Raw genomic sequence first — 24,987 nt, 5'->3', positions numbered from 1 at the left:
CAAGTTTTTGGAAGCGCGACAGGACCCTGGCATGCCTGCGCTGCCGTCTGCGCACTGGGCTCACAGGCCCAGATCAACATCTGCGGAGCACTGCGCCTTGAGCAGAACCGCAAGCCTGCCGATGAAGGCCGAGCTGGGTCTTCCTTGCGATTTATTTCAATTATAAAGGAACAGAAAGGTCTGTCTGCAGCTCCGCACTGAGAGCATTGAACACCTAGAGTCCAGTCCTGCCCCCAGTCACCCCCACAAAGAGAAAGACAGACCAACACGGAGGCTTGTGTTTCTTTATTGAAAGGAAGTTAAATAAAACAGACACGGTGGATGGACACTGTAAAAACACTAGGGCTATAAGTTACATTTACAGAAGAAACCGTGTTAAAGCCGTAGTTTAAAAGTCACACGTAAAGTTACAAATGTACATTTTAGGTCATTATTAGATTCCTACGAGGTCTCTGAGGAGGTGCTTCTTGGTGGGGCTGACCGGATCGCCCCGGTACCGTTCGGTCAGAGGAGAGGGAGGGAGCTGGTGGGGTTAAGCGCTGATCGACGGGATCATCGGGAGGTGGATCATTTACAAGCTCTGGACTCCCACGCAGAGCCGCTGTGTTCTTCAGAGCTTTACTGCTGCCCGGACACACACACTAGACCCGGGTCACAACCAGGGGTTACACAGCAGGGACTCGGACGGGGACACACTATACAGCCCCCAGAAGGCCAGAGCACGGCCGGGTTTGGAGTGTTTTCGGGTGTTTTCTTCCTTTCCGCTCTGTAGCTCACAAGGAGACGCCACACAGCAGAACTCAAACATGAAAATACGATTTACACATCTATAGAAATTTCATCCACAGCTGCCTGACAGACCCCGGGATAGTGCTTGGACTCGGAGATGGAGGGTATCTTGGTTTAACTGTAGGCCTAAAAGTGCCACTGCACCAGGCAGGGGGCCGGTGACGGGGGGGGCCCTGACCGAGCGGCACTGGACCGGAGTGGGGGGCTCGTAGTGTTTGTAGCGACAGGGCGCTCGCCTTCAAAGACCCGTCCCGATTCCCAATCGAAACCAGAAATGCACATCAAATAAAAAGCAATTCAGCACGGAACCCCACTGCAGCTCTCTTCCTGTTAGTCATGATAATTAATGCTTCATACGCGAGTACAGGGAGGAAACGCTCGGCCCAGCAGAACAGAACAAACAAGGAGCAAAAACTAAAGAACAACAACAAAAAAAGAAGGCAACTTCAGCTTCTCTACGAAGATTTCAAACCTGATCCAGTAAAATGCAAACGAGCCCCTCAGCCTGGGGGGGCAGGCGAGTGGACGGGCCCAGATGGGGCACGGTGCCAACCGGGCCAAACTCTCCTGGCCCGAGCCGAGCAGCACGCCTCCCCTCACGACCCAGCGGGAAGACAAACCTCATCTCCCGGAAAGTTGGCTTTTTAAAATCAAGTTGCTTCATTAATGATGAGTTTTCTTTAACGATCATCCTCTACAATGAGCGGACTGGGGTCGATTGCATTTTCGCCTCTTTAGGAAAAGGAAGTTTCCCCCACGGACACCCAGCTGTGAATACAGTTCAGACACTAAAAACAATAACGAAACCTGTCTTTAACCCCTGGCTGAAGAAGGGCGATCCCCCCGCCCAGCGTAGTGTGTTCGAGTGTCGCGTCTCGAGTCACACAACTACTCCTATGACACTCATTGTTATGAGGACACGGGGGGACGGGACTGGAGACCTGCTTAAAGTGAAGATGAGGTTATACAGACAGACACGGACTCGGGGTGTAAGACTTTGGTTGGAGGTGGATGTCCGACTCTCAGCGTATTCAGCCGGCGGCTCAGTACAGTAGAGTGGCCCGTGGGCCGGGGGTCTGGCGACCGTTTGTTACCCGGGGGGCGCGGGGGGCACCTTGTCCGCAGGCAGGGAGGCTGCCGGGCTGCTTTAATGGAGAGGAGAGCCGAGCTGTCTGAGACCGTCCCCCGGGCTGCAGCGCACGGACCGGGGGGTGCGAGAGGGACGGGACAGGGAACTGGGGACCGGTCCATTTGGGGTTGGGGGGCGGGGGGTCTAGCCAGCGAAGACCTGCGGCTGCAGCGGGGGGGGCAGGCGGTCGTTCTCCACGTTGTCGGAGTCGATGGCGGAGGCAGGTGGCCGGATGTCCAGCGGGTATCTGTCCAGGATGTCCCGCACCTCACGCTCCACGCCCTCGCGCCAGTCGATCAGGTCGCTCTCCAGCCGCCGGGCCCCCTCCAGCACGCGCTCCTGCCGGCCCCCCAGCCCCGACAGCAGCTCCAGGCTCTGGTAGACCTGGCCGAGCGCCGGGCTGCCGCAGGGCTCCGGGGGCCAGGCCTCGGGCTCCTGCCGGCGCGGCGACGCCTGGCCCGACATGTAGCGCTCGAAGTCCTCGGGGCTCAGGTTCAGAGACTGGGCATCCAGCTTCTCAATGAAGGCCACGGCGCAGCACTGCGGGGGAAGAGAGGGGGGAGACGCTGTGACACGCGGCCATGTGAAGCACATGCAGGGACACGCATGTTTTACACGCACGCAGGTCGGTGCGGCGCGAGGAAACGCAGGCCCAAACCAGTGAGAGTGCGTGTCGGTGTGGTTGTGAGTGAATGTCCGCGTGTGATTGTGTGTGTCTGTGTGCCGCCGGCGCCGCCCGCTCACCAGGTTGGTGAAGTAGTACCCGTCCTCCCCGGTCATCAGCCGGCTGGGGTTGCAGAAGCGCGTCACGTACTGGATGTTGGACTGCAGCCGCGGCGGGTTGGCCTTCAGCACGATGTAGATCAGGGTGGGCAGGAAGTCGTCGGCCGACGCCGGCTCGCTCTTGGTGATCTTGATGGCGTTGAAGATGTGCTTGCTGCAGCGCGTGATGCAGCCCAGCTTCTCCTTGGGCACGTGCTTCGAGTCCATCTCGATGATGTCTGGCGGCGGCAGGGACACGGAGAGTTAGGGCACAAGGCGCGGCTGCCCGTCTCTCTCGGGTTGATCGTTATAGCTTTGGATTCTGCTTAACCGATTTTAAGAGAAGCCAAAGCTATAACAAACAACCCGAGTGCCTGTCATTTCTTTCTAAAAGCCGCCACACATCCCTACGGCAAACAGGGGCACCCACCTGTGATGGCCTTCACCACGTTATCAGACACCTCGGGGATCTCCTCGTCGACCGGGACACACAGCATCTGGATGGTGACCCAGTGCAGCGCTCTGCAAGACACAGTGCAAGCGCTCAGTCATGACCTGCTGCGACGTCGTGGGAGGTAAGCATGTAAATCGTATTGTTTCAGGGGCACCGGGCTCACCGGATGCGCTTCTGCACGGCCAGGTCCTTCCTCTCGTCGTCCGTGGTCTCAGGACAGAACACGTTCTTGTACAGCCGGGTCATAATGTAGCGCTCCACCTGGTCCATCACTCGCTCCACGCGTTCCGAGGACCCTGAGAGCACAACACTCACCATGAGGGTTCGAGACAGAAAACATGAGACACTTCTTCACACAGAGAGGCGTCACAATCTGAACAAACTCCCCAGCGATGTGGCTGAAGAGACAATTTGGGAACATTCAAAAACAGACTGGATAGGATCCTTGATCACTCAGTTATTAATGGACACCAAACGAGCACGATGGGGCGAATGGGCTCCTCTCGATTGGACACTGGATCACATCTATAACATTGTGTGCGGCTGATTTGTTTATTTTCTCGTGTCCTACCTTTGAAGTGCGAATGCAGCCGGTCCGCCATGTTCTGGTAGAAGTCCTGCACGCACTCGGACAGCTCCTCCGCACTGAGGTCCTGTACACGGGGAGAGAGGGCATCACGGTGAGCGCCAGGGCTCGGGGGCAGAGCGCACCGCGCCGCCTGAAGCCCCGTGATTTACGAGTGCTGGGCAGCGCTTGGTGGATTTCTTGCTTTTTCCACTGAAGACCAACGTGGAGTTTCCAGACACTCTCAGGACACACTGGTGAAGAAGTTAGTACAAAACAACAACCCGAGCCCTCCTCTCACATGAGGTGTAGAACAGAACTGAAGAGTGAGTTGGAGACGCCTGTTTATATCTACAGAGGCACACAATGGGTTGCAGTCTTATCTACAAACAGATTCACCACAATCATTGACAGAGGCCTGAGCCAGTGTTGTCGTTGTGTTTGTGATGTTGATTGGTGCTGGTCAGCGGTCTTCAGGCAGCAGATGTTTATCAAAGACATGGTTTAAAGTCCTCCAGTCAATACCCAAGCCCCAAAACACACAACCTTCACACTGTTTGAACTAAACCAAACACAACAGCTGTATACAACTCCAAGACACTAATTAAAGCAGCCCCCAGAAATGAGTCCAGACAACCTGATGATGTTTTATAGGCAACAGAATTAACAACCTGAAACCACTAACAATACAGACAATATAAAGTACATTTTCCCACGACACCAATAACCAGGAAACAGGCGGCATCTGTTTCGGCTCAAGCGCCCCCCCACTGGCTTCACCAAGTTTCACAAATATAATATATGTGCCCCAACAACGCACCCCCAATATCCCACACTCTCCCCCTGGACTGGCTCGACTCGCGCACCCCCCGAAGACCGCCCTCACCTTCTTGTTGGCCATGCCGTCGATGAAGACGCGGCACTGCTTGAGGATCTCGCGTCCCGGCTTCAGGTTCTTCAGGAATTCCTGGAAGTCCCGGGACACGCGGTCCGTCTCCAGGCTTGCCTGCCGGCTGATGGACGGACTGGGCGTCTTGGCTTCCTGGCTCTCTGTGGGGGAACAAGGAGCGGCAGAGCTCAACCCCCTGCAGGACTGCGCCGAGGGTCTGGGCATGGGGGGCCGCGCTCACACACAGGGGGGACACGGCCTGAGTGAACTGGAGAGCTACGCCCCTGGAGCTAAGACCCCTGGAGACGGGCCGACTCGCAGGGCACTATAGAGGCGGAGGGTGATCTACTGTGGCAGGGGACAGACAGAGGGACAGACAACACCCACCTCTCAGTCTGGTCACCAGCGCTGCACCGGCAAACGTGACAGGACGAAACCAAACAATGCGACAGTGAACAGGCGGCACACCACAGTGACAAACAGGACGAACCACACGGCATCCCAGCCACACACATCCCCCGCTCACCCGCCCAGCCCAGCACCATAACACGGCAATTGTTTTTTGTGACAAAGTACAAAATCTTAAAATTAAATTATGCACATCAATAACCAGATCCATGCAATTTCACAGAAACACTGGCAGTGCCTTCGTTATGTATAATTCAGCACACACACTGCAATCACACACGCACTGCAATCACACGCACACGCACTGCAAACACACTGCAATCACACATGCACTGCAAACACACACGCACACGCACTGCAAACACACTGCAATCACACACGCACTGCAAACACACTGCAATCACACACGCACTGCAAACACACTGCAATCACACATGCACTGCAAACACACACGCACTGCAAACACACTGCAATCACACACGCACTGCAATCACACACTGCAATCACACACGCGCACGCACTGCAATCACACACACACGTGCTGCAATCACACACTGCAATCACACACGCGCACACGCACTGTAACCACACGCACACGCACTGGCAGTGCCTTTGTTATGTTTAATTCAGCACACACACTGCAATCACACACGCACTGCAATCACACGCACACGCACTGCAAACACTGCAATCACACACGCACACGTGCTGCAATCACACACGCGCACGCACTGCAAACACACTGCAATCACACACGCACACGCACTGCAAACACACTGCAAACACACTGCAATCACACACGCACACATGCTGCAATCACACACTGCAATCACACACGCGCACATGCACAGTAACCACACGCACACGCACTGGCAGTGCCTTTGTTATGTTTAATTCAGCACACACACTGCAAACACACACACGACTCCAGTCTGAAGGCGTCGCTCCCACCAGGCGAGCCAGACTGAGTCTTCAATGACAGAATCTCTCTTCCTTTGAGACTCAACTCATACCACACGACCCCTGGGACCGGGGCCACTTGACCCCTGGGGCCCCGTGCCAACATATACGGGTTATGAAAGTTTACAAAAGGAGGGGGACCATTCAAGCCATCTGGGGTGCTGGGCATTTAGAAGCCAGTGGCAGCAACTTGAACGAACCCCCCCCCCGGTTTCTAAGAGGCTGCAGCGTCGGTGTGAGGCTGTCTTTAGCCCCCAGCCCAACACGTCTACTCCCCCCAGCGACACCAATTACCTTCTGTAGGGGACGCCAGTTCCCAGGGGGGGGTAAAAATCTCCCGCAGGTCCCTGAGGAGGTTCTCAGCGGGGCGTTCCCTCCCGCTCGGCCCCTTCCCGACTTTCTCAGGGGGTGCTGTAACGAACCCGGACGGGGTCAGGGGGTCGGGTGGGGGGGAGGGATACAGGGCGTGACAGGGGGGCGTGAGTGAGCAGGGATGAGAGGAATAGGGATGAGTGCAGAGAAGGTGGAGGACAGGAGGATTGATTATTTTGTTATGTTCATACAGATTGATGGGTGGGAGTAAACAGAGAAAAAGGAGATTGGGGGGGCAAAAGAAATGAGAAGAGACTCGAATGAATCACTGTTACTCGGACTGAAAAATAAACAAAACAGACGAACAAACGAATCCTGGGGGGGTGCGGGGGTGCATGGGGCCTCGCTGGTTTCCATACAGAGAGGGAGTGTCTGGGCGCTCTGGCCAGGCACGTGAGGGACGTCTCCTCTCAGGGTTCCTTCAGGTCGCAGGCGGCGCCTCGACACACTGACGTCAGCTCTCGCCTCACAGAGGCTGCGGTGTTCAACAACAGCGTTGTATGTATCCTAAATAAGCTCCTATAGATCGCCCTATTCCCAGACATACAGCAACCTGTAAACACTAACTCAAGCCAAAGCTCCGGGAATGCTAGAGGCCCAAACAGGAAGTTGGGTGTTTAAAACAAAGCCATGGGGGTCTCGTGCCGACAGCCCACTCTGTATGGAAAACTGATGAGGCTTAGAGGGGTTCAGATGTGGGGGTAAGGGTGGCGGTGAAGGGGGGGAGTGTGTACAAGTGAGAGTAAGCGACAGCATGGAGGGGGGGGGGAGGAGCACGCAGCCACACTCCGAGACCGGACCGGGTCGACCAGAGTCCGCACCCAAGGAGCCAGAGGCACTCGTCAGGGGTCAGGGTTCACTGTGGAGGTTCAGCATAGAGGACCTGCACGGGTGGCAGACGCCCATCAACCTGGGCTTCCATTTAGCACCCCCCCCCTCCCAGGCCAGCATATCCCATGATGCGGGGCGGGGACTCGACTGTTTCCCATGAACACCGGCCTGCTGGCGCCAGTGACCTTTCGGGGATACCGAGACTTCACAGTCATCTTATAAGCAGCTCTGATTAGTAAACCTTTCCACAGAACTACAGGATTTAAAATGAGAATAAAATACATTCTTCGGTGAACCTGAGGGAGAAACATCTCACCGACGAGGTCAAGCATCTGGGAGGAGACACGGGGAGTCTGACAGTAGACGTCCTGGCACGCAGGGGAACGGGGTTAAAAGGTTGCTGGAGGCAGCTGTGCAGACAGACCGAGTTTGCCCCCCCCACCCACAATACCTTTCTTGGGGCCCGTGCGCGATGACGGGCTGAAGAACTTCTTCACGGTGGTGACCTTGCGCGTCTTCTCATTGGTCTTCTTCTCCTCAAACTTGGAGAAGGTGGTGAGCGAAGGCTGGGACTGCGCCCCCTGGCTGCTGGCGTAGGCAGCCTCTTCCTCGCGCTGCAGCCTGGGAAGGGGTACAGAACACTTAGGACTTCACGTTGACCATCACAAGACCTGTTCCTTGACTGTCAATCAAACATGACACCTGGATCTCTGGTGAAGCGCTGCAGAAAGTTACCCCAGGCCTGATGCTGCATTCTCTTTAAAACAACGTGTTGTAGGACACTGTCCCTGCCCCGGGTCTGTGTGTATGTTAGCGATGGGAGAACTGATCTACAGCAGGGGACGGTGGTGCATTTTTCATCTGATGAATGCTGCTCCTGGTGTAATGTACCCTGACACCCTAACCTAGTGCCCCAGGACCACGGCAAATGACTTCCCATAACCACTTTATTGATTTATGTGTTTATTTTGCACCAAGTTAGGTTTCTCAACTTCATTTGTTTGCGAAATAAGGAAACCTAATCCAGTGCCCCCTCCTGCAGGACGCAGGCCAAAGAATTCAGGAGATTACAGCATTTACAATGGCTGATGATGACAAAGGAGGGGGCGTGACTTACAACCCATTGCTGCCCTTCTGCTGCGTTCAAGGACAGAGCGCGATCTGAGCAGCGAGAGGGACGGGGCAGGGGCTTCATTATCTTCCATTACGGAGAAACACTTTCACAACACTGACCCAAATGTGGTTAAAGGGAAAGCATGTTTAGGCTCTGGGCGGTAAGCGTTGGTCATATTCCCAGCTCTGGAGCCGACACAGCAGCACGAGACTCCGGTCTGCTGCTACAATCTGCTCAGAACAACAACACAATCAGCCCCTTTGTACCGGCACGAGACGGCCTGACTGCTGAAGCTGGTCGGTGTCTCCAAAGGTTATTTGCTCTTTACATCCACTTAGTCGCACAGAAAACACCCCACCCCCCCACACTCGCTCACACCTCTCAGACACACACCCCACCCCACACAAGCTCACACACACTCACTCACTCTTCTCAGAAACACACACACCCCATCCCCACTTACCTCTCGGCCAGCGCCCAGTCCTCCTGGATCTGCTTCTGCCGGGCCCGCTGGTACTCCTCCCGCCAGCACTTGGAGCAGAACCCCTGCCAGCCGGGGTTTCCGTAGTATCCGCATCCTTTCTTGCAGAGCAGCTCAGACTGGTCCACGTGGATCCCCCGGCGCTCCGCTTTCTGGCTCATTATTCTGTGGACGGAACAACGCGGAGGGCAAAGGTCAGCTCTTGGCGACACACACATCCCCACGCGGGGGCAGGATGCCAGAGCTCACGCCCATGCCTGACCCAGCGCAGTACAGGTGTCAATACAGTTCAATACCACTCAAGTGGCGGCCGATTACAGATTGAACCCGATAAGCCAGGGGCTCAGTTTCCCGTAATGCAATATAAAACCCATTTGTGCAGGAGGCAGAGAGGTGCATTAAACCACAGCCGGATGACGTGAGGGCAGAAACGCAGCCAACATGCACTGGGAGCTCCTGCATTTCTAAACCATATCATCTTTTTAAATCAATCGAAGTAACTTTAGAAGCCAAAGTGTTCAGTGTTCACTGTACAAAGGAAATGGTCCAATGAGTCACATAAGAGATAAAAGGTGACACGTCAACCAAAGTGTGAAACGACTTCACTGTAGGGTTGTTAATCTTATTATAAAACACAGATGCTATTCTCATTGCACAACCAACTGTACAGAGATCCACACAGCACCACATTGTGCTGATACCCCAGACAGGAGACACACTATGGTTTCACTGCAGAACCCAACACTCCAAAAACAACCTCCCACCGACACTTTTTAAGCCACATCTTATTTTATAAATGCCACTGAATGTACCCTGACAGTAACCTAGTACCCCAGGGCTGTGGCACATTACTTTCCATAAAGCACAAAGTTATGTTTCTTATGTTTCTTACTGACAAATGAAGGAGGGAGATAAAATGATGATGAGCATCAGAAGACTGTACAGTTTATACATACATAGATACATACATCTGCCCCTCAGTGACAGCATATTTCACAGTCACAAACTACTACAAACCTCTTTAGATGCCAAGTTTCTTACTCCTTGGCTCCTACTCCTAGCTGTGCCAGTTACAAGTGTATATGTGCTTTTACACTGGACAAACACTCACTGGAGCCAGGGCACGGGGTGGGGGGGGGGGGTCATCCTGTATATTCAACAGCAGGCACCTCATTAGACACAGCACAGGGAATAGCAGCGAACAGAGCAGTACGCGAACAGGTGCCCACACAGTGCCAGGGCCATGGCGCTCTGCTGACAGCAGCGAAACTGAACCGAGCTCCACTAAGGCGCCACCGCAGGAAGGAAACACACTCCGGCATTAATATTTCAGTATCGTCGACCTGGCCAGGCCAGCTCTCTCGTGTGGAGCAGGCTGAGCAGCTGTGAGTGACAGCACAGGCCGCCCTGACACAGAGTCCTCAGGAGCCGAGGACAAACGACATTTGCTAGCATTTGTTCCCATTCCCTGTCCTCGGTGTGACCGTGGGTTTTGACCTGGGTCGCTTAGCGGTTCTTGTACTTTAGCATAGGACCTCCCAAGGTAATGGCGAGCCCGAGTCTCCCCCACCCCGGAGCATGAGGAAATGATCCAGCACTGTGCCGCAATCCTTCAGTGAGAATAGAAAATGCAGAGAGAGATGCGCATTTCCTTCTGCTTTCTGACTCTCTGAGGAGCTGCATCCAAACACTTTTTTTATTTTCTTGTTAATATTACCAATCGTGGAGTGACACATGAGGATGCCGTGGATTAACCTTTTGGCCGGGTCTTTAAACCTACGCCATCGGTCGCTTGGGGGGGTGGCTTTCCTCAGAAGGCAGAAGGGGAAGCAAGGACAAGGGGTCAGCCGTGGAACAGGACAGCAGCACCGCGTACACTGCTCCCAACTGAGGAACCGTGTCACTGGAAATCCCATTACAGGAGATCTGTTCAGAACCAAGGTGAATATTATCCACCCAGGCCTGAACGCTCTCTTTCGCAGTGTCCAGACACAGCCTGGCTGCCTGAGAAGTTCAATTCTCGACACCCCCATAGCTGTGTGCATTATGACGTTCATTCTGAAGTCTGCCCAGATGTCTCCACTTGACCCCGCCCAGCTCTCAGGACAGAATGTTTCCAGACAGTGGGAAGCAGGCCGGTGTGTATATCCGCGCCCCTGATTAGACCGCAGGAGGACCTAATCACATTATGAGTGCCAATCATGAGGAAAGGACGCTTCAGATCGGCAGTGGATTATGCAATCGGATGAAGGGAAAAGAACAAAGAATGACACAATCCCTATTATAAGTGAGCGAGTGTCAGGCCAGTGACACCGACTGGGTTACCATACAGTCGAGAGTTAAATTAAACTCAACTTGTAAAAGCTATTGAATAAATGCAGAAGAGTATTTTGATATCATTATTATTTCTCTGACCTTCACAATGCTTATTTAAGTAGTGCATTCCAAGCAACTGCTTTCTGAGAGTCTTACGAGTCTGTCGTGCCCAGCTGATAGGCAGGGTGCCGGGAGCCGGGAGTGGAAGGGTGACCGCAGGCAACGTGAACTCAGTTGACCACTGCGACTGTGAGCTGGACAGGCAGGCTGCCCCCTCCGTCTCAGTCCCCATCGCTCCAGCCTAGGACACCTGCAGCCCCATGCACTTCATGGGAAATACAGGGACAGAGACAGACGTCTACCTTTGCATGAAAAGAGAGAGAAATCCTGCATCCTAAATGAGCCAGGAGGAGAGCTTACACAGCCTGGTCACAGAACCTGCCAAGGGACTAATTATAGGACGCATTAACTGCTTTAACTCTGGAAGCACCAGTGCACTCTGGTGTACAGAAACCTGCTGGACAGGAAACACAGAAGCTGGAACCCAGGTGCCACACCAGACCCTAACCAGATGTAAGAAGCCCACGACCCACCTTCCTGAGGAGGACGAAAGGCCTCACAGCGGCCCCTGTGGTTCTAACAAGCTGTCGAAGGCCTGATAGATGCTGATGCACCTGAGCTTTGCTGTGAGCAGCTCGACCAGGAGAAAGAGCAGGACGCTTGCATATGAACAAATTCCAGCAACAACAACAACAAAGCTGGTGCCCAAATCGTTAACTTTGCTTCTTCTTTGCTGCAGACACACTCGTGCAACCCTGTGTCTTTCTGTTGTTATTCATTGCTATCTGGTTATATCCTGTATTACTGAATTCAACAACAACTGCAAGACAAAGACAAAGTCAAGGTTTGACACCAACCACGTGTCAGGGGGACAGAAGGCAGAGTGGAACAGCCCGGCAGCTATAGATGACACCGGCTACTGCGAAGACCGGTTTAACTCGCTGTCCTGTTCTAATGTGGACATTCTGCCGTGCTTGTCTAGGTGTCACCAAACACTTCAGTTCACGCAGACCTAAGCATCTTTAAAACCGTTTCCTGTTTTTTTACCACACAGAAGCAAGGACTGCAGCAGCTGTTTAAGTTGCCTCCTACTGTAAATACAGTACTGTGCACGTGTGTGCGAAACAAAGTACAATAATGCCCAGATTACTTAAGACTCTCCCTTAATTAATCAGGTCGACATGATTATCAGAAGGAACTTTGATCACCTGTACTGAGATTAGCCAGCAAAATAAAAGCCCAATGAATGGAGAACCGTGTCAACACACAAGGGTGACAATCGTCATTACTAATGCCATGAAAAACTGAGCCACTTGTTTCATATAGGAACAGCTGAGACAAGTTTCCACGGGTGGCAATTGACTGGGCTGCGTGCTGCACAGACACAGCTCACCACAAACACGTCACACTGCAAACTGCGCAGCGCTGCGCAAGACACACCGTCATGGAAATCAGTTTCCTTTTGTGCTAAAAACAAACCATGAAACGCATGACGGGCTGTTTTGCAGAGGCGGTGGATACAGTGTAATGTGCCGCACACCCAAGCAGTGAAATGCACAATGCAAACACTGAGTTCGCGCTGGAGTTGCGCAGTTTCCGCAGTTCTGCAGGTCTGCACGGCACCACCAATGGGAGCGGTGGGATTCTGCAGATCTGCGCAGAACAAGAAGGCGACCTGAGCTGGGAACACCTGGCTGCCCCGCTCTCACTGCGCCGGTACCGACGCGCACACAGAGCAGCAGCAAAGCGGACGGATAACACCGGCCCAGATCGACACGAAACACGGACACGGACACGGGTTACAACCGAGCCTGCGTGCGGGCACTGCACACCAGTACCACCCAGTCCAGAGCCCCCGCTCCGGGCGCACCTAACTCAGCGCAACTGCGCCAGGCTGGAGCTGGGACACAGTGTGTCAAACAGGGACACAGTGTGTCAAACAGGGACACAGCGTGTCAAACAGGGACACAGCGTGTCAAACAGGGACACAGTGTGTCAAACAGGGACACAGTGTGTCAAACAGGGACACAGTGTGTCAAACAGTGCACACTGTCCATCGCCACGCTGCTGAATAATGACCTGGTCCCGACCAGGGTTGTCAATGTCGGTGTAAGCACAGGCAATGCTATATAATAATAGGCTTTATTTATTTATATATTATATATATATAGCGCTGCTTTCATGGGACTGTAAACCGCATCCCGCCGCCGGCTCTCAGTTCCCCCTTCCAGCCCGCTCACCCTGCTGTGTCCGGGTCTCCCTAGCTCGTCGTCCCGGTCGCTTTGCTCCGCTCTGGCCGGGTCGTCCTGCCAGCGCCAGCCGCCTCCGAGTCTGTTTACTCCTCTCCCTCTGTCCCTTCCTCTCTCCCTCCCCGGGCGGCGTCAACGTCATCACGCAGCCACGCCGTGACTGGAACATGACGTCTGCCGGCCACACTGGCGCACTTACAGAACAGTGGAGGAACACAAACCGCCGCCGCAAACTGTCTGGGTTCCCAAAGCATTTGAGCCTCATCTGAAATCTTCACAACAGAGAATGCAATCGCTGTTGTATGAATGTAAATGATCTTCAGATGAGCTGTGCACAGAGAGGGGGGACAGGCGCGACCCCCCGTGGTTGGTTAGGGCCACACGAATTGTGCTTTGTGTTCAGGTCACGCCATTATTTGCGTGTCTGCCTGCGCTGACGTCACGGCGATCACGTTTCTCCACTGGCCGGCGCTTGTCTTACATAATAGAGAAGAGTTTCACTGCGTGATGGAGATGTAGGGCATCCCATTACCTAATCAATCCGGTTAGCTGTCAATCAAACGCTGGTCTTCGCCACATGCATTAATCGAAAACATGCAGTTTAGATTTTTGCAAGGATATTATTATTATTATTATTATTATTATTATTATTATTATTATTATTATGCAATCATTTACCCAGATTTTGCTCTAGACAGACGAAAGTTTGCACAGGGATTCTACATCATGCACAGCAGCTTGCTTGTTCTTTTCTACCTAATCATACAGTGCATTACAGTACATTGCATCATAGTGCAGAACAATACATTACAGTACAGTATATCAGGGTCAATAGGCTTCTCTGAGACAACAGACTTGGCGGTGAATAATTACTTTTGTGTGTAAATAAAAATAGATGTATAATAAGCATTTAGAGGAAACCTGCAATAATGAACTATGGAATAGTTTATAGAATCTGTTTATGTACCGACTGATGTATTTTCACTACTTTTTACATACACTTCTACTTACACACTCGGATGGACACACACACTCCTGCTTTTGTTCTGATAACCTACCCACTGTCCCACAGTATCACTACACTCCTACTACTACTACTACTACTGCTAACCTACTTACTGTCACACAGTATTACTTCATTCCTACTTCTACTGCTAACCTACCTACTGTCCCACAGTATCACAGCACTCCACTCTAGTAACCTAGTTTCTACTACTACTACAAACCTACAAACTATCACTAATAGTACCCTGCACCACTGTACAAAATAATTCATACTCAGTCATATGTTGTTCAAAAAGTACTGTCACATGCAGACACAATATCTCCAGATCATGTAAATTCTAGTTATTATTGTTGTTGTAATTAGATTATGAATGCCATATGTATTCACATAGTATTACACATACATTTATTTTACAGAAATGACCAGATTCCCAAAGCATTGCAGTTACATATTTATTGTTTGTAGAGACTGGCAACCAGAACGCCAGTGCTACACCACTACATCAGAACTGTTAATTGAAGCCCAGGTTTCTTTTATCATACTTCGGTCAGGGTCCCATGTTTGAAATGTTACATTCCTGTCCTGTGTGAAAACTGTGTGATTGACAGCTGACATTCAAATTCTGTTAATTATAACGACATAAAGTTAAACGTAGACATGTTGTAGGAGTAGCTGATTAGTTGACTACCTTTTCAAATAATGACAGCAGGATGCTTTTTTTTTTTTTTGATTGACGACAGTTAACCCCCCACTCCCAGCTCACTGTGAACTCAGCCCACACTTTCATGCGTCTCTCACGCCCTCTGTACTCAGACAATAGAAATTCGGTCATACAGTGGTTGTCCACTGGGGGCTGCAGTGTACGTGTCCTACCTCAGCCCTTGGCTCAAGGAAGCAAGGGAGAGACATTATGTAAGAGGAGAAATTGATGTCACCCAGAACAAAAGAACACTCCCTGATTCGAACGCATGCATCGCCCTGCATCGCCCAACGGCAACAACTCTGCTTTGCAAAACAAAGAGAAAATCAAAGAAAATGGAACTGAAAGAGACAACCAGTCTTGTTTTGTGTGCGTGTCGGTGAGCAAGTGTTAAACCCCAGACAGCCTCTCTGTTTCTTGGGCTTAGACTCCTAAGAAACCCGATGTAGTGGGTGTCTCCAGGACCGGCTTAGGAGTTCCCCACTGCAGTGGGACCTGTGAGAAAGAACAGGCTTCTGCTTGGGAGTGAATTCTGGGAGGCAGTCCATCACAAACAGCAGTGTGGAAACATATATATATATATATATATATATATATATATATATAATAACAATACACGTATATAAAAAGTCAGTAATAAATTAAGTGGGACAATTAAAAACAAAACAAAACAAAAATCATCAGCAGTCATCTTCCCAAATCGACACATCAGGAAAGAGGCAGCACTCCAGTTTAGTTTAGATCTGATTTAAAGCAAACTCTTGCTGAACTTGTAGAACAAAATATACACATATGGGGGCAGCCTGACAGCGGTAGCACAGCATTAAACAAAGCCTCCAACAACATACGTGACATCAGCATGTCTCCCGTGCCAGTGGAGTATCTAAAGACATTCACAATTCCACCTCCTCACAGCTAGGGGGCGCTGCTCTGCCCTGGGTGTTTAAGGACCTGCACCAGCGAGGCTCTGAGGAGCCCTGGTCACGTTCACGGCCCTGCTGCTCGAGCCAGATCGCCCCCTTGTGACATGAAGAACTGAATTCCTGTCTCCCTTCCACAGCTGTGTGCATTTTTCGTGGGCGCACTGTAGCAAAGACAGCACGGACGGGAGACTGGACTTTCATGGGTGCCTTGTACTTTAAAACAAACAATAACCCATTTCCTGCGCCCTTCCTCCTATCCTCGAAGCCTGGGCGGGAGGGCTCGGTCAGAGATAAGGTACTGGAACTGCAAACACAGCATTTCTATGTTTATACCACACAGCTTCATGATGACAACAAACAAAAATAGATAGCATTCTCAATTCCTTGTTTCTTTTCACATCCCCTGTCGCTGTTGTGAAGCACGGAGAGCTGGGGTGCGAATCTGAGGCAGGGACGCGCATCGTGTACGGGGACGCACTGGGAAGGTCATGCACTGAGGGGTGCGACACGATCTCCGTTCCGGTGTTAACACGGTCACAGAACCTCTGCCACGCGCAGAACCGCTCTCTATACACATGTATGAAAGAGGAAGGAGTGACAAGCAGACCTAGCCTCTCAAACAGGATGCTTCCCTAGAAGTCTTTATTCCACTTCTATAAAACTAGTTCCCCTCTAGATTTGTCCTCCTGCACCTTCTATTTATTATATATATATATATATATATTTCCTTCTTCCTCCTTTACTGATCAGTTCTGTTGCCCTGCAATTGTAAACATAAAATAAATTAAAACCGCACGGCCATAAATGTCATCAGATGACGACACTGCCAGCTGTGCACATGACCCAGCAGTCTTCTCCTCCAGCTCCAGGCCGGCTCAGGATTCTGGGTCCAGTTTCTGGGTCAGTGACCTGGGATCAATCACAACCAAAAGGGAGTCTCTGTCACTTGGCAAGTCTGGCAGGAAACCCGTCCTCGAAGGTCTGGCTCCTCCCAGCTCCACAATGCAGATCGGTCAGCTGCCGACAAACGCTTAGTTTCGATTAGTTGACACAGATGGTTATGGTTGCTCTGAGCTGTGTGGCGTTTCGAGTGGGATCTAAGGACATCCACCAAATAAAGGGCTATGAAAGACCTGCAGAATATAGAATACCGGGACAGAAACATTGGAAACCATCGGACAGAAATACTTCACGACCACCACGATGGCACAAAACAAGAGGACACATGGAACGATGTGCAAAAGAGGAAGGCAATGCTGCTGTCTTCGAGTTCCTTGTCTCAGCTAACATCTCAGTCCAGTCTTTGAGTGAGGGGAGAGCAATGAGTAAATCTCCTCACGGTTGAATAAAATGAGAATAAATAAAAGGAATCAATAATCATACCTATTAGGGAGACATTTAAGCAGCCAATCCCCCTCCCCCGCCCTCCAAACCCACCCCACAAAAAAAGAGAGAAACAAACAGCTCAGATCTTAGTCCTGTCACTGGATTTGGTGTAAGGTGCCATTTTTCCTCCAGGGGAACCAATCGCCGGAAGATCGGGAGTGGGCGTGGCCATGGTGAGAGGGGTCGGGCAGAGGGGCGGGCGGTCACCACCAGGTGATCTTGAACTCGTAGATGGGCCTCTTGCAGTAGTAGTGGTTGATGAGGTGCTTGTCGCACACGCCGATGCACTGGTGGTCGGCCGTGATGCCGCTCTGCGCCAGGTCGCTCACGATGCAGTGCAGCAGGTCGTACACGTCCGCCACGGCCTCCCACGGGCCGAAGGTCACGTCCACCTCGCAGTGGTGCTCGAACAGCTTGGCCTCGCTCTCGCTCCTCTCGAAGCGCAGCGAGTTGAACAGCGGCCGCTCGTACGGCGTCACGGGCATCTCCTCCTTGTACACGCAGATCTTCAGCTTGGCGAAGCGCGCCTTCCTCTGCGTGGCGCGCAGCTTGGCGATCTCGATGATGCGCTCCAGGTTCTCTGCCCCAGGGGGAATGGAGGGAGGAAGAGGAGGGGGAGAAAGACACACAGAGTGAATTTACAGGGCTGCTATAATCAGTGTGACACGGTAGCCGAGTGCTGCCTTATTTCTATATCAAATTACAAGAAGACACAGACATTTTGTTGGCCCATTTGCCCCGGTCCCTGTCCCAGCCACCCCACCTTGACCCCTGACAGTCAGCCTGGGCCCTGGCTGTGAGAGTCTCATATCTCTGATTCGGAAAAATTGAGTTGAAACATCTTCCCTTGCTCGGTGGATGTCAGCTGGGGGGGGAACCTAGGCCTTCTGGAACTTTTGTGGAGGGAAGATGTCCTGCAGTGTCAATTTTCAGCAGACAACAATATATTCAGATATGGGACTCTGGTTCAGGCTGTGATGTTCAGGGGGGCTGTACGGGCAGGGGCTGCTGGGTGGTCTTACCCTTGTAGTAGGGCAGCAGGTCCAGGAAGGCCTGGCGCACCTTCTCCCCGGTCAGCGGCTGGATGTTTTCCAGGCTGTCCAGCAGGGGCCCGATGGCATAGTACTGCGCCTCCCTGTGCACCGCTTGCACCCGGTCTCTCTGGGGCAGCTCCCCCGCTCGCAGGAAGTTCAGGATATCTCTGAAAGTCACACAGCAGTACAAACACACAAACACACACACACACACAGGCACATTCACTGGTATTTCAGCCTTTCATACTCCTATCAGTGCCAAATGCTTTCTCCCTCACTCTGCTGATGTGCTGATATGGTGCTTAGGAATATTCTTGTACAACGCCTATGTGTGTGTGTGTGTGTGTGTGACTGTGGCGGTATTGACTGACATGAACTGTTTCAGTCCATGTACCCACTTCAGTCCTGCACCAGTTACTGTCAGTGATCTTGGGTGACTCTGAGACGCACAATACAAACTGCACAGACGGTGGACGGACGGGCCGAGGGTCTCACCCGAAGTAGGCGCCGTCACGGTCGATGAAGTAGCGCCCCTCCGAGTCGCGGGGGATGTGGTGCCGCCCGCTGAACATGGCAGCCAGCATGGTGTCCTCGTGGCGCCGCAGAGTGGACAGCCGCGTGGTGAAGTAGGTGCCGCCCACGTTCAGGGGCACGACCTCTGGGAACTGGAGAAGGCAACGCGTCAGTCTGTGCCGAATCCAACAGGAAGCACATCAGGACTAGACTAAGTTTGTGCGCAGGTCTCTTAAATAGTATTTGGTTGGTCTGTTTTTCTTTCTTTTTGGTTTGTATACAGAGATTTCAAATCCGTTTCTATTGATGTCATATGGTCTTGAGGATAGTAAGGAGATTGATAGATTATATTAAACTCTGGGGGGTTCAGGAAGTGCTGCTCAACTGTATATGGAGAGAGTGAGTGAACCTGGAGAAAGGCTGGTTGATGGAATTGATCATTTTAGGTGTATTATCATGTTTATACTACTACTAATAATAATACATAATTTCTTAGTGTCTCAGCTGCTTATCCTGCGCCAATAACAACAACAACAACAATAATAATAATAATATAACTGACGCTCCCAGGATAGTGGGAAAATACAAAAAACACCTGTCCACCAATCAGCAGCAGTACAGTCCTATAGGGGACAGAGGTGTCACAGCCTCATATCTGCCCCCTGGTCCCGTAGGACATCCCTCTATGACACCTTTAATCCGGCTTCAGCAACCCTTCGTCTCATCCTTATCCTCGTATTTGCACATTATAAAGGAGTTATACAAACTGCTTCCTGACCTACATTCTACTACTATATGTAATACCATACAAATAATAACGCGTATCCAGTAATATAACATGAACAATACTGTCATTTCAGAGCTAATTGCTCTTTTGTTTTGCTAGTGCGCTCCTGTGCTGCTGGTGGGATTATTCCGCACAGATGCGTCCTGCTGATCCGCCAGCGCGGCTGAAGAAGGTCGCTGGTCCAGTGTCAGCCAATCAGGGCCGGGGACTATTGCTCGGGGTGTATTAACAGCCAATCCGGTGGCGGCGGGGGAGGGACCGGCCTGCATCCCTGCGCTGTTGCCCATGGAGACAGACGATGGGGGGAGGAGAGGAGAGGTTCAAACGAGCCGCACACTCGCCCGGTCACGGCGATGTCCCACAGGGAGCTGGCGGACGTGGCGGCCCGCTAATCCCCGTCCTGTCCGCATCCCGCCGTGCCCGGCCCTTACCTCCTGCAGGGCGCTGTATGCGCGCACAGGCTTGCCCAGGTCCAGGTTGTGCAGAGGCGGCGGCGGCGGCGGCTTCTTGCGCTCGTCCTCGGCGGACTGTGCCATCGCATCGCCGCTCTCGGTGTCAGCCTCGTCGTGGCCCGAGAAGACCACCCTCACCTGAGGCTGGGGCACCGTGCGCCGGTCCGGGGTGCCGCCCCTCATCCGCGCCTGAGCCGCAGAGCCCGGGCCGCACGGAGCGGCGCAGGCCTCGGCGGCTCCATTGAGCTGCTGCTGCTGCTGCTGCATCAACACTCAGCCGGCCGGGTCCGCTCGCACAGCAGCGCAGGGCTTCCCCGGTCGGATGTGCGGGGTGGCGGAGCGGAGACTGACATCAGACGGGGGTGGGACTTGGCGACGGCTCCAGTGGACAGTTTGAATGTGCTGCCTCCGCCGCGTCTCTGCATCTGGGCTCCGGGCCGCCCTCTCCAGTCCGCAGCTGGGTTACGCTGCTGCGTGCGGTTCGCCCAGCAGCGCCGGGGCTGAGATCCAGGGCATGAACTGGGCTCGCCAGGGCTGTGCCAGTCCCATCTAATGACAAATAGGGCTGCCGGCTGCTTGCGTTTCTCGCTGTAACAGCTCTGCGCAGATGTACTTCAACAGGAAGTCAGTGGGGGTTGATGTTTGGGATGTTTTTAAAACCCAGCCCTGTGTTTCCAAGTGTTCCCAAATATAATGTAGCATTGCAATTGAATGGTAATGTCTAAACACAAAAAAATCAACACTTATTTAAACATACAAAATAAAATGCACGAAGAAGCAGTGCATGCCAGGAGCAGGTACATGATTTCCAAAGGGGGAGTGTGTGCAGGGCACCAGAGCGCCACTGATTTCACATCCGCAGAGACCTGTGCTCGCAGATACCAGCTGCTCTTCTAAAGACGCTTTGCTTGTGCAAATAAACAGCCCCGCCCTCTGTCTTGTGTCTTAAGTGTATCCACTGGGGATCATGTTGTTGAGTCAAACATACAACAATGAATTGTTATTATTATTATTATTATTATTATTATTATTATTATTATTATTATTATTATAGTTCCTAAAACCCCATTCACACTGAAACAATTGCAGGCAAGGTCTGTGTGAATGGGTCATTGCCGGCAATTTTCCGGCAAGGGTCCTAGTCAACGTGTCTGTGAATGGAGCAGGACTATGATTGCCGGCAAAGTCTGCATCAAGTCCTTAGGGGCGCATTTTTGCGACCACAACACGACAAGGTTAAGCCACCTTTGAACAAGAACTTGTGACCATAACGCACCGGGCTGTTAGAAATGGCGGAGGCTGAAAATAATGTAATTGCAGCAATTCTGAGTGTTATTGATGAACCAACAGGTCGGCGTATGTAATTCTAACTATTGTCACACATGTCAGAAGTTATGTACCAATAAATCATTCAAAATATATGATCTCTATACAGGCAAACGTGTTCCCCGTCACACTGGGCTCGGTTCGCTGCTGTGACACAAGGGATCGGTCGGCTCGTCACTCGGGCTCGTTTTCGTGATTCACTCCGTGTTTTCTCAGGACAGCACAATAACAAATACACATGACTACATTGTATTGTTACATTGTATTTCCTATACACGTGTGTAAATTGTAAATTGCATTATGCTTTGAATTGTACTGTAGTTTTGCACTTTGTATTGCTATTATTTGTAAGTCGCCCTAGATAAATAATATTAATAATAAAGACGGCAGTACTACGTGTACTCTAACACATAGGTCTGATACAACCAAATACTACAGGGCGCGTTCACGTTGTGCAGGATGTGCGCAGATCTGACCAGCAAAGCGATTCATTTTCATAATCTATGGCAACAGCGTGAATAGTGACGCATCCAGCTGTCTATTAAACACACTGTATGCAGTTATACAGACACAACAATATAGGCTACTATATCTGTGAATATTATAACCAGCGTTGCGCTGCCGAATGGTGATAGTTTTGCCTATAAAAATATACAATAACACAGCAGTGTGACGTTTCCTAATATCCATCTCGGGGTATTTTACTGCTGCTGCCACATCTTTAAAAGGGGACATGATCGCACTTACAGACGCGTCCACAGTGCCGGTCCGGCTCTGCTCTCCGGATCCACGGGCTCTGTAGCGGCTCGGGCCCAGGGCCACAGCGCGCTTGCCGGCAGTCTCTGTTTTCTGTGTGAATGGGTCCTTGCCCGCAATTTTCCGGCATTCAAAGCCAGTGTGAATGGGGGCAACGGGAAAAAAGCAGGCAAACGTTCGGGCATTTCAGTGTGAATGGGTCTTAAGTGATTTAGCAGATACCTTTATCCAAGGAAAGTCTATAATGGTATTTGAGACAAACAAACGTGTTCTAATGAATTGTCCTGTGTGTCTGATTTTAATAAAAACACCAATGGCAGCCACCTTCCACATCGTACACCAGTCGGGCGGGACCAGCCTATAGGGATATACATTCAGCACCCCCCAACTCGGGATGGTTCGTTTGGAATCGAGACTATTCCATTAACCCACAGGGGTCTCCATAAAACCAACAGTACAGATCATATATCTAACCACACACGTTTGATGTTGTTGTGCATAAAAGCAGTACTATCTGTCTAATAGAAAACCTGAATCCTTACTGTTACCCAGCCGGGTGAGGTTGGCACACAGCACCAGTTGATGTGGCATAAAGCACACACAGTGAAATAACACAAACACCTTCCTTCAAGATGTTCTACTTAAAAAAAGATTTATTACAAAAGATTAAAAAGGAAGTACTACAAAATGATTTAATGCCAGTTGTACAAAATGAGCTTCTTCTGGTCTATTTGGGTTCGAGGGTGCTTGTGGCTGGCAGTGGATGTGCTGGTTTCTCTGGAATGCTCTGTTGTTCTGCAGCCCAGACGCAGCGTGAAGCAGCCCATGTTGTGCAGACCGGCCCGTGTCTTTAACACGCTGGGCGCAGGCGTGGTCTCCCAGGTGTTGGTCACCGGTGTGAACTGAAAAGACATCCACAGACAGACAGGGTTACTGTGCGCAGGCGTCAGTCAATGGTGTTACCTGTATAATTATGTTTAGGGCTCATTCAAGGGGTAACCCCCCCACACACTCACACACACACTCACGTGGCCGTACCTGGGCTCAGAGCTTCAGAGTGCTGTGGAGTATGGCGTCTTCCTCCTCCAGGCACCTGAAGAATATCTCGCTGGCCACCGGCCCTTTCTTCACCACCATGTCCACCAAGCCCCGCGCCTTTTCCATAGTGGTGCTGCGGCCCTCAAGCACCAACTCTGCCTCCGACGGGTTGAACACCCTCGCATCCTGGAGACGGTCCAGTAGGTTGTTGAGCACCGCCCTGTTCAGACCCTTCACCAGCTTCACCCGCGCCACCTTCAGTTTCTCGTCTGAAGCACAGAGCACACAACACACAACACACAACACACAGCACAGAGCACACAACACACAACATAGAGCACACACAGGAAAGAGCACAAAAAGTTGAATGACTTCTCAGAAATAATAATTATAAATATATCATAATTAAAATGATAGCATAACTGTATTCATCACGTATTGATGTGTTTGTTTGATTGTATTTTTCAAAAAATCATTTTGATTTCCTCTTTGCTCCCCTTCCCGTAGACCTTGACTGTGACCTGACATCTTGTCCGCTCTTACTACCCAGGATATAAGACCTCATTTATTGTATTCACTTTTGTAAATTGTAATTTGTAAAATGTATTATGCTTTGAATTGCTTTGTATTATGTAAATCTGAATTTGTAATGTTTGATGCCTTGTACTGAACTGTATTTTTTGCGCTTATATTTTGTAAGTCGCCATGGATAAGTGCGTCTGCCAAGACATACATTATTATTAATAATAATCATCATCATCATCATATTTTTTGTCGACAAAAGGGGTCTGAGTGACGACAATATCTAATATCTAATTAACATGCATAAAACAATGGTAATAAAGTTATTATGTCGTGCATGTATTGATTTCGAACGATACTGCGATTCTGTGAGATGGTTTAGTGATGTTTCTGATTGTATAATTAAAACACTGTAGACATCCGAGTCGTTTCTTTGTTTCGTCAATATGTGTGTGTAATATATATATATATATATATATATATATATATATATATATATATATATATATATATTGTGTTGTAAGTGCGATCATGTCCCCTTTTAAAGATGTGGCAGCAGCAGTAAAATACCCCGAGATGGATATTAGGAAACGTCACACTGCTGTGTTATTGTATATTTTTATAGGCAAAACTATCACCATTCGGCAGCGCAACGCTGGTTATAATATTCACAGATATAGTAGCCTATATTGTTGTGTCTGTATAACTGCATACAGTGTGTTTAATAGACAGCTGGATGCGTCACTATTCACGCTGTTGCCATAGATTATGAAAATGAATCGCTTTGCTGGTCAGATCTGCGCACATCCTGCACAACGTGAACGCGCCCTGTAGTATTTGGTTGTATCAGACCTATGTGTTAGAGTACACGTAGTACTGCCGTCTTTATTATTAATATTATTTATCTAGGGCGACTTATATATATATATATATATATATATATATATATATATATATAAACAGTATATATAAACAGACACATACCTGCCATGTTGGTTAAAGAGGTTCACACACACAGCACCGACTCCGGATCCGCAGAGGAGTGTTTCCTCCTGCAAGAAAATGAAAGTGAAAGCTGTGGGTGGAGAAATGACCCCCCTGTCCGACGGCGACTCGGGCTCAGTTTCAGTTCACCGGCCCATAGAAAGTCCTGCGAGACACTGAG

The 24,987-nt window shown here is 50.8% G+C and overlaps 3 protein-coding genes across 4 annotated transcripts; all 3 read right to left on the bottom strand.

The window, feature by feature from the left end:
• Nucleotides 1–270: 270 nt before the first annotated feature.
• Nucleotides 271–13,501, bottom strand: rabgef1 (RAB guanine nucleotide exchange factor (GEF) 1). 2 transcript variants are annotated; one of them, XM_066695153.1, is made up of 10 exons: nt 13,371–13,501; nt 8,737–8,919; nt 7,611–7,780; nt 6,251–6,367; nt 4,586–4,749; nt 3,706–3,787; nt 3,298–3,430; nt 3,111–3,202; nt 2,663–2,919; nt 271–2,458 (listed from the first exon to the last, which is right to left on the bottom strand). In XM_066695153.1, exons 2-10 carry the CDS (start codon nt 8,913–8,915, stop codon nt 2,063–2,065), a joined length of 1,590 nt encoding a protein of 529 aa, XP_066551250.1. In that variant the 5' UTR covers nt 8,916–8,919; nt 13,371–13,501; the 3' UTR covers nt 271–2,062. The 2 variants fall into 2 exon arrangements, with proteins under 2 accessions (XP_066551250.1, XP_066551251.1); XM_066695154.1 differs by lacking the exon at nt 6,251–6,367.
• A 1,322-nt stretch (nt 13,502–14,823) lies between these two features.
• On the bottom strand, nt 14,824–21,085 carry kctd7 (potassium channel tetramerization domain containing 7). Its single transcript, XM_066695889.1, has 4 exons — nt 20,160–21,085; nt 18,924–19,093; nt 18,417–18,595; nt 14,824–17,974 (listed from the first exon to the last, which is right to left on the bottom strand). The coding sequence occupies exons 1-4, from the start codon at nt 20,445–20,447 to the stop codon at nt 17,598–17,600; spliced, it is 1,014 nt and encodes a 337-aa protein (XP_066551986.1). The 5' UTR covers nt 20,448–21,085; the 3' UTR covers nt 14,824–17,597.
• Nucleotides 21,086–22,897: 1,812 nt separating this feature from the next.
• LOC136718148 (putative caspase recruitment domain-containing protein 17P) lies at nt 22,898–24,944 on the bottom strand. Its single transcript, XM_066695784.1, has 3 exons — nt 24,807–24,944; nt 23,301–23,569; nt 22,898–23,164 (listed from the first exon to the last, which is right to left on the bottom strand). The coding sequence occupies exons 1-2, from the start codon at nt 24,811–24,813 to the stop codon at nt 23,307–23,309; spliced, it is 270 nt and encodes an 89-aa protein (XP_066551881.1). The 5' UTR covers nt 24,814–24,944; the 3' UTR covers nt 22,898–23,164; nt 23,301–23,306.
• Between the last annotated feature and the right edge of the window lie 43 nt (nt 24,945–24,987).

This window comes from Amia ocellicauda, chromosome 22 (genome assembly GCF_036373705.1).
Source record: "Amia ocellicauda isolate fAmiCal2 chromosome 22, fAmiCal2.hap1, whole genome shotgun sequence".
Lineage (NCBI taxonomy): Eukaryota > Metazoa > Chordata > Actinopteri > Amiiformes > Amiidae > Amia > Amia ocellicauda.
Note: the sequence above shows the minus strand (reverse complement) of the source record. Positions and strands in the feature narration are given on the sequence as shown.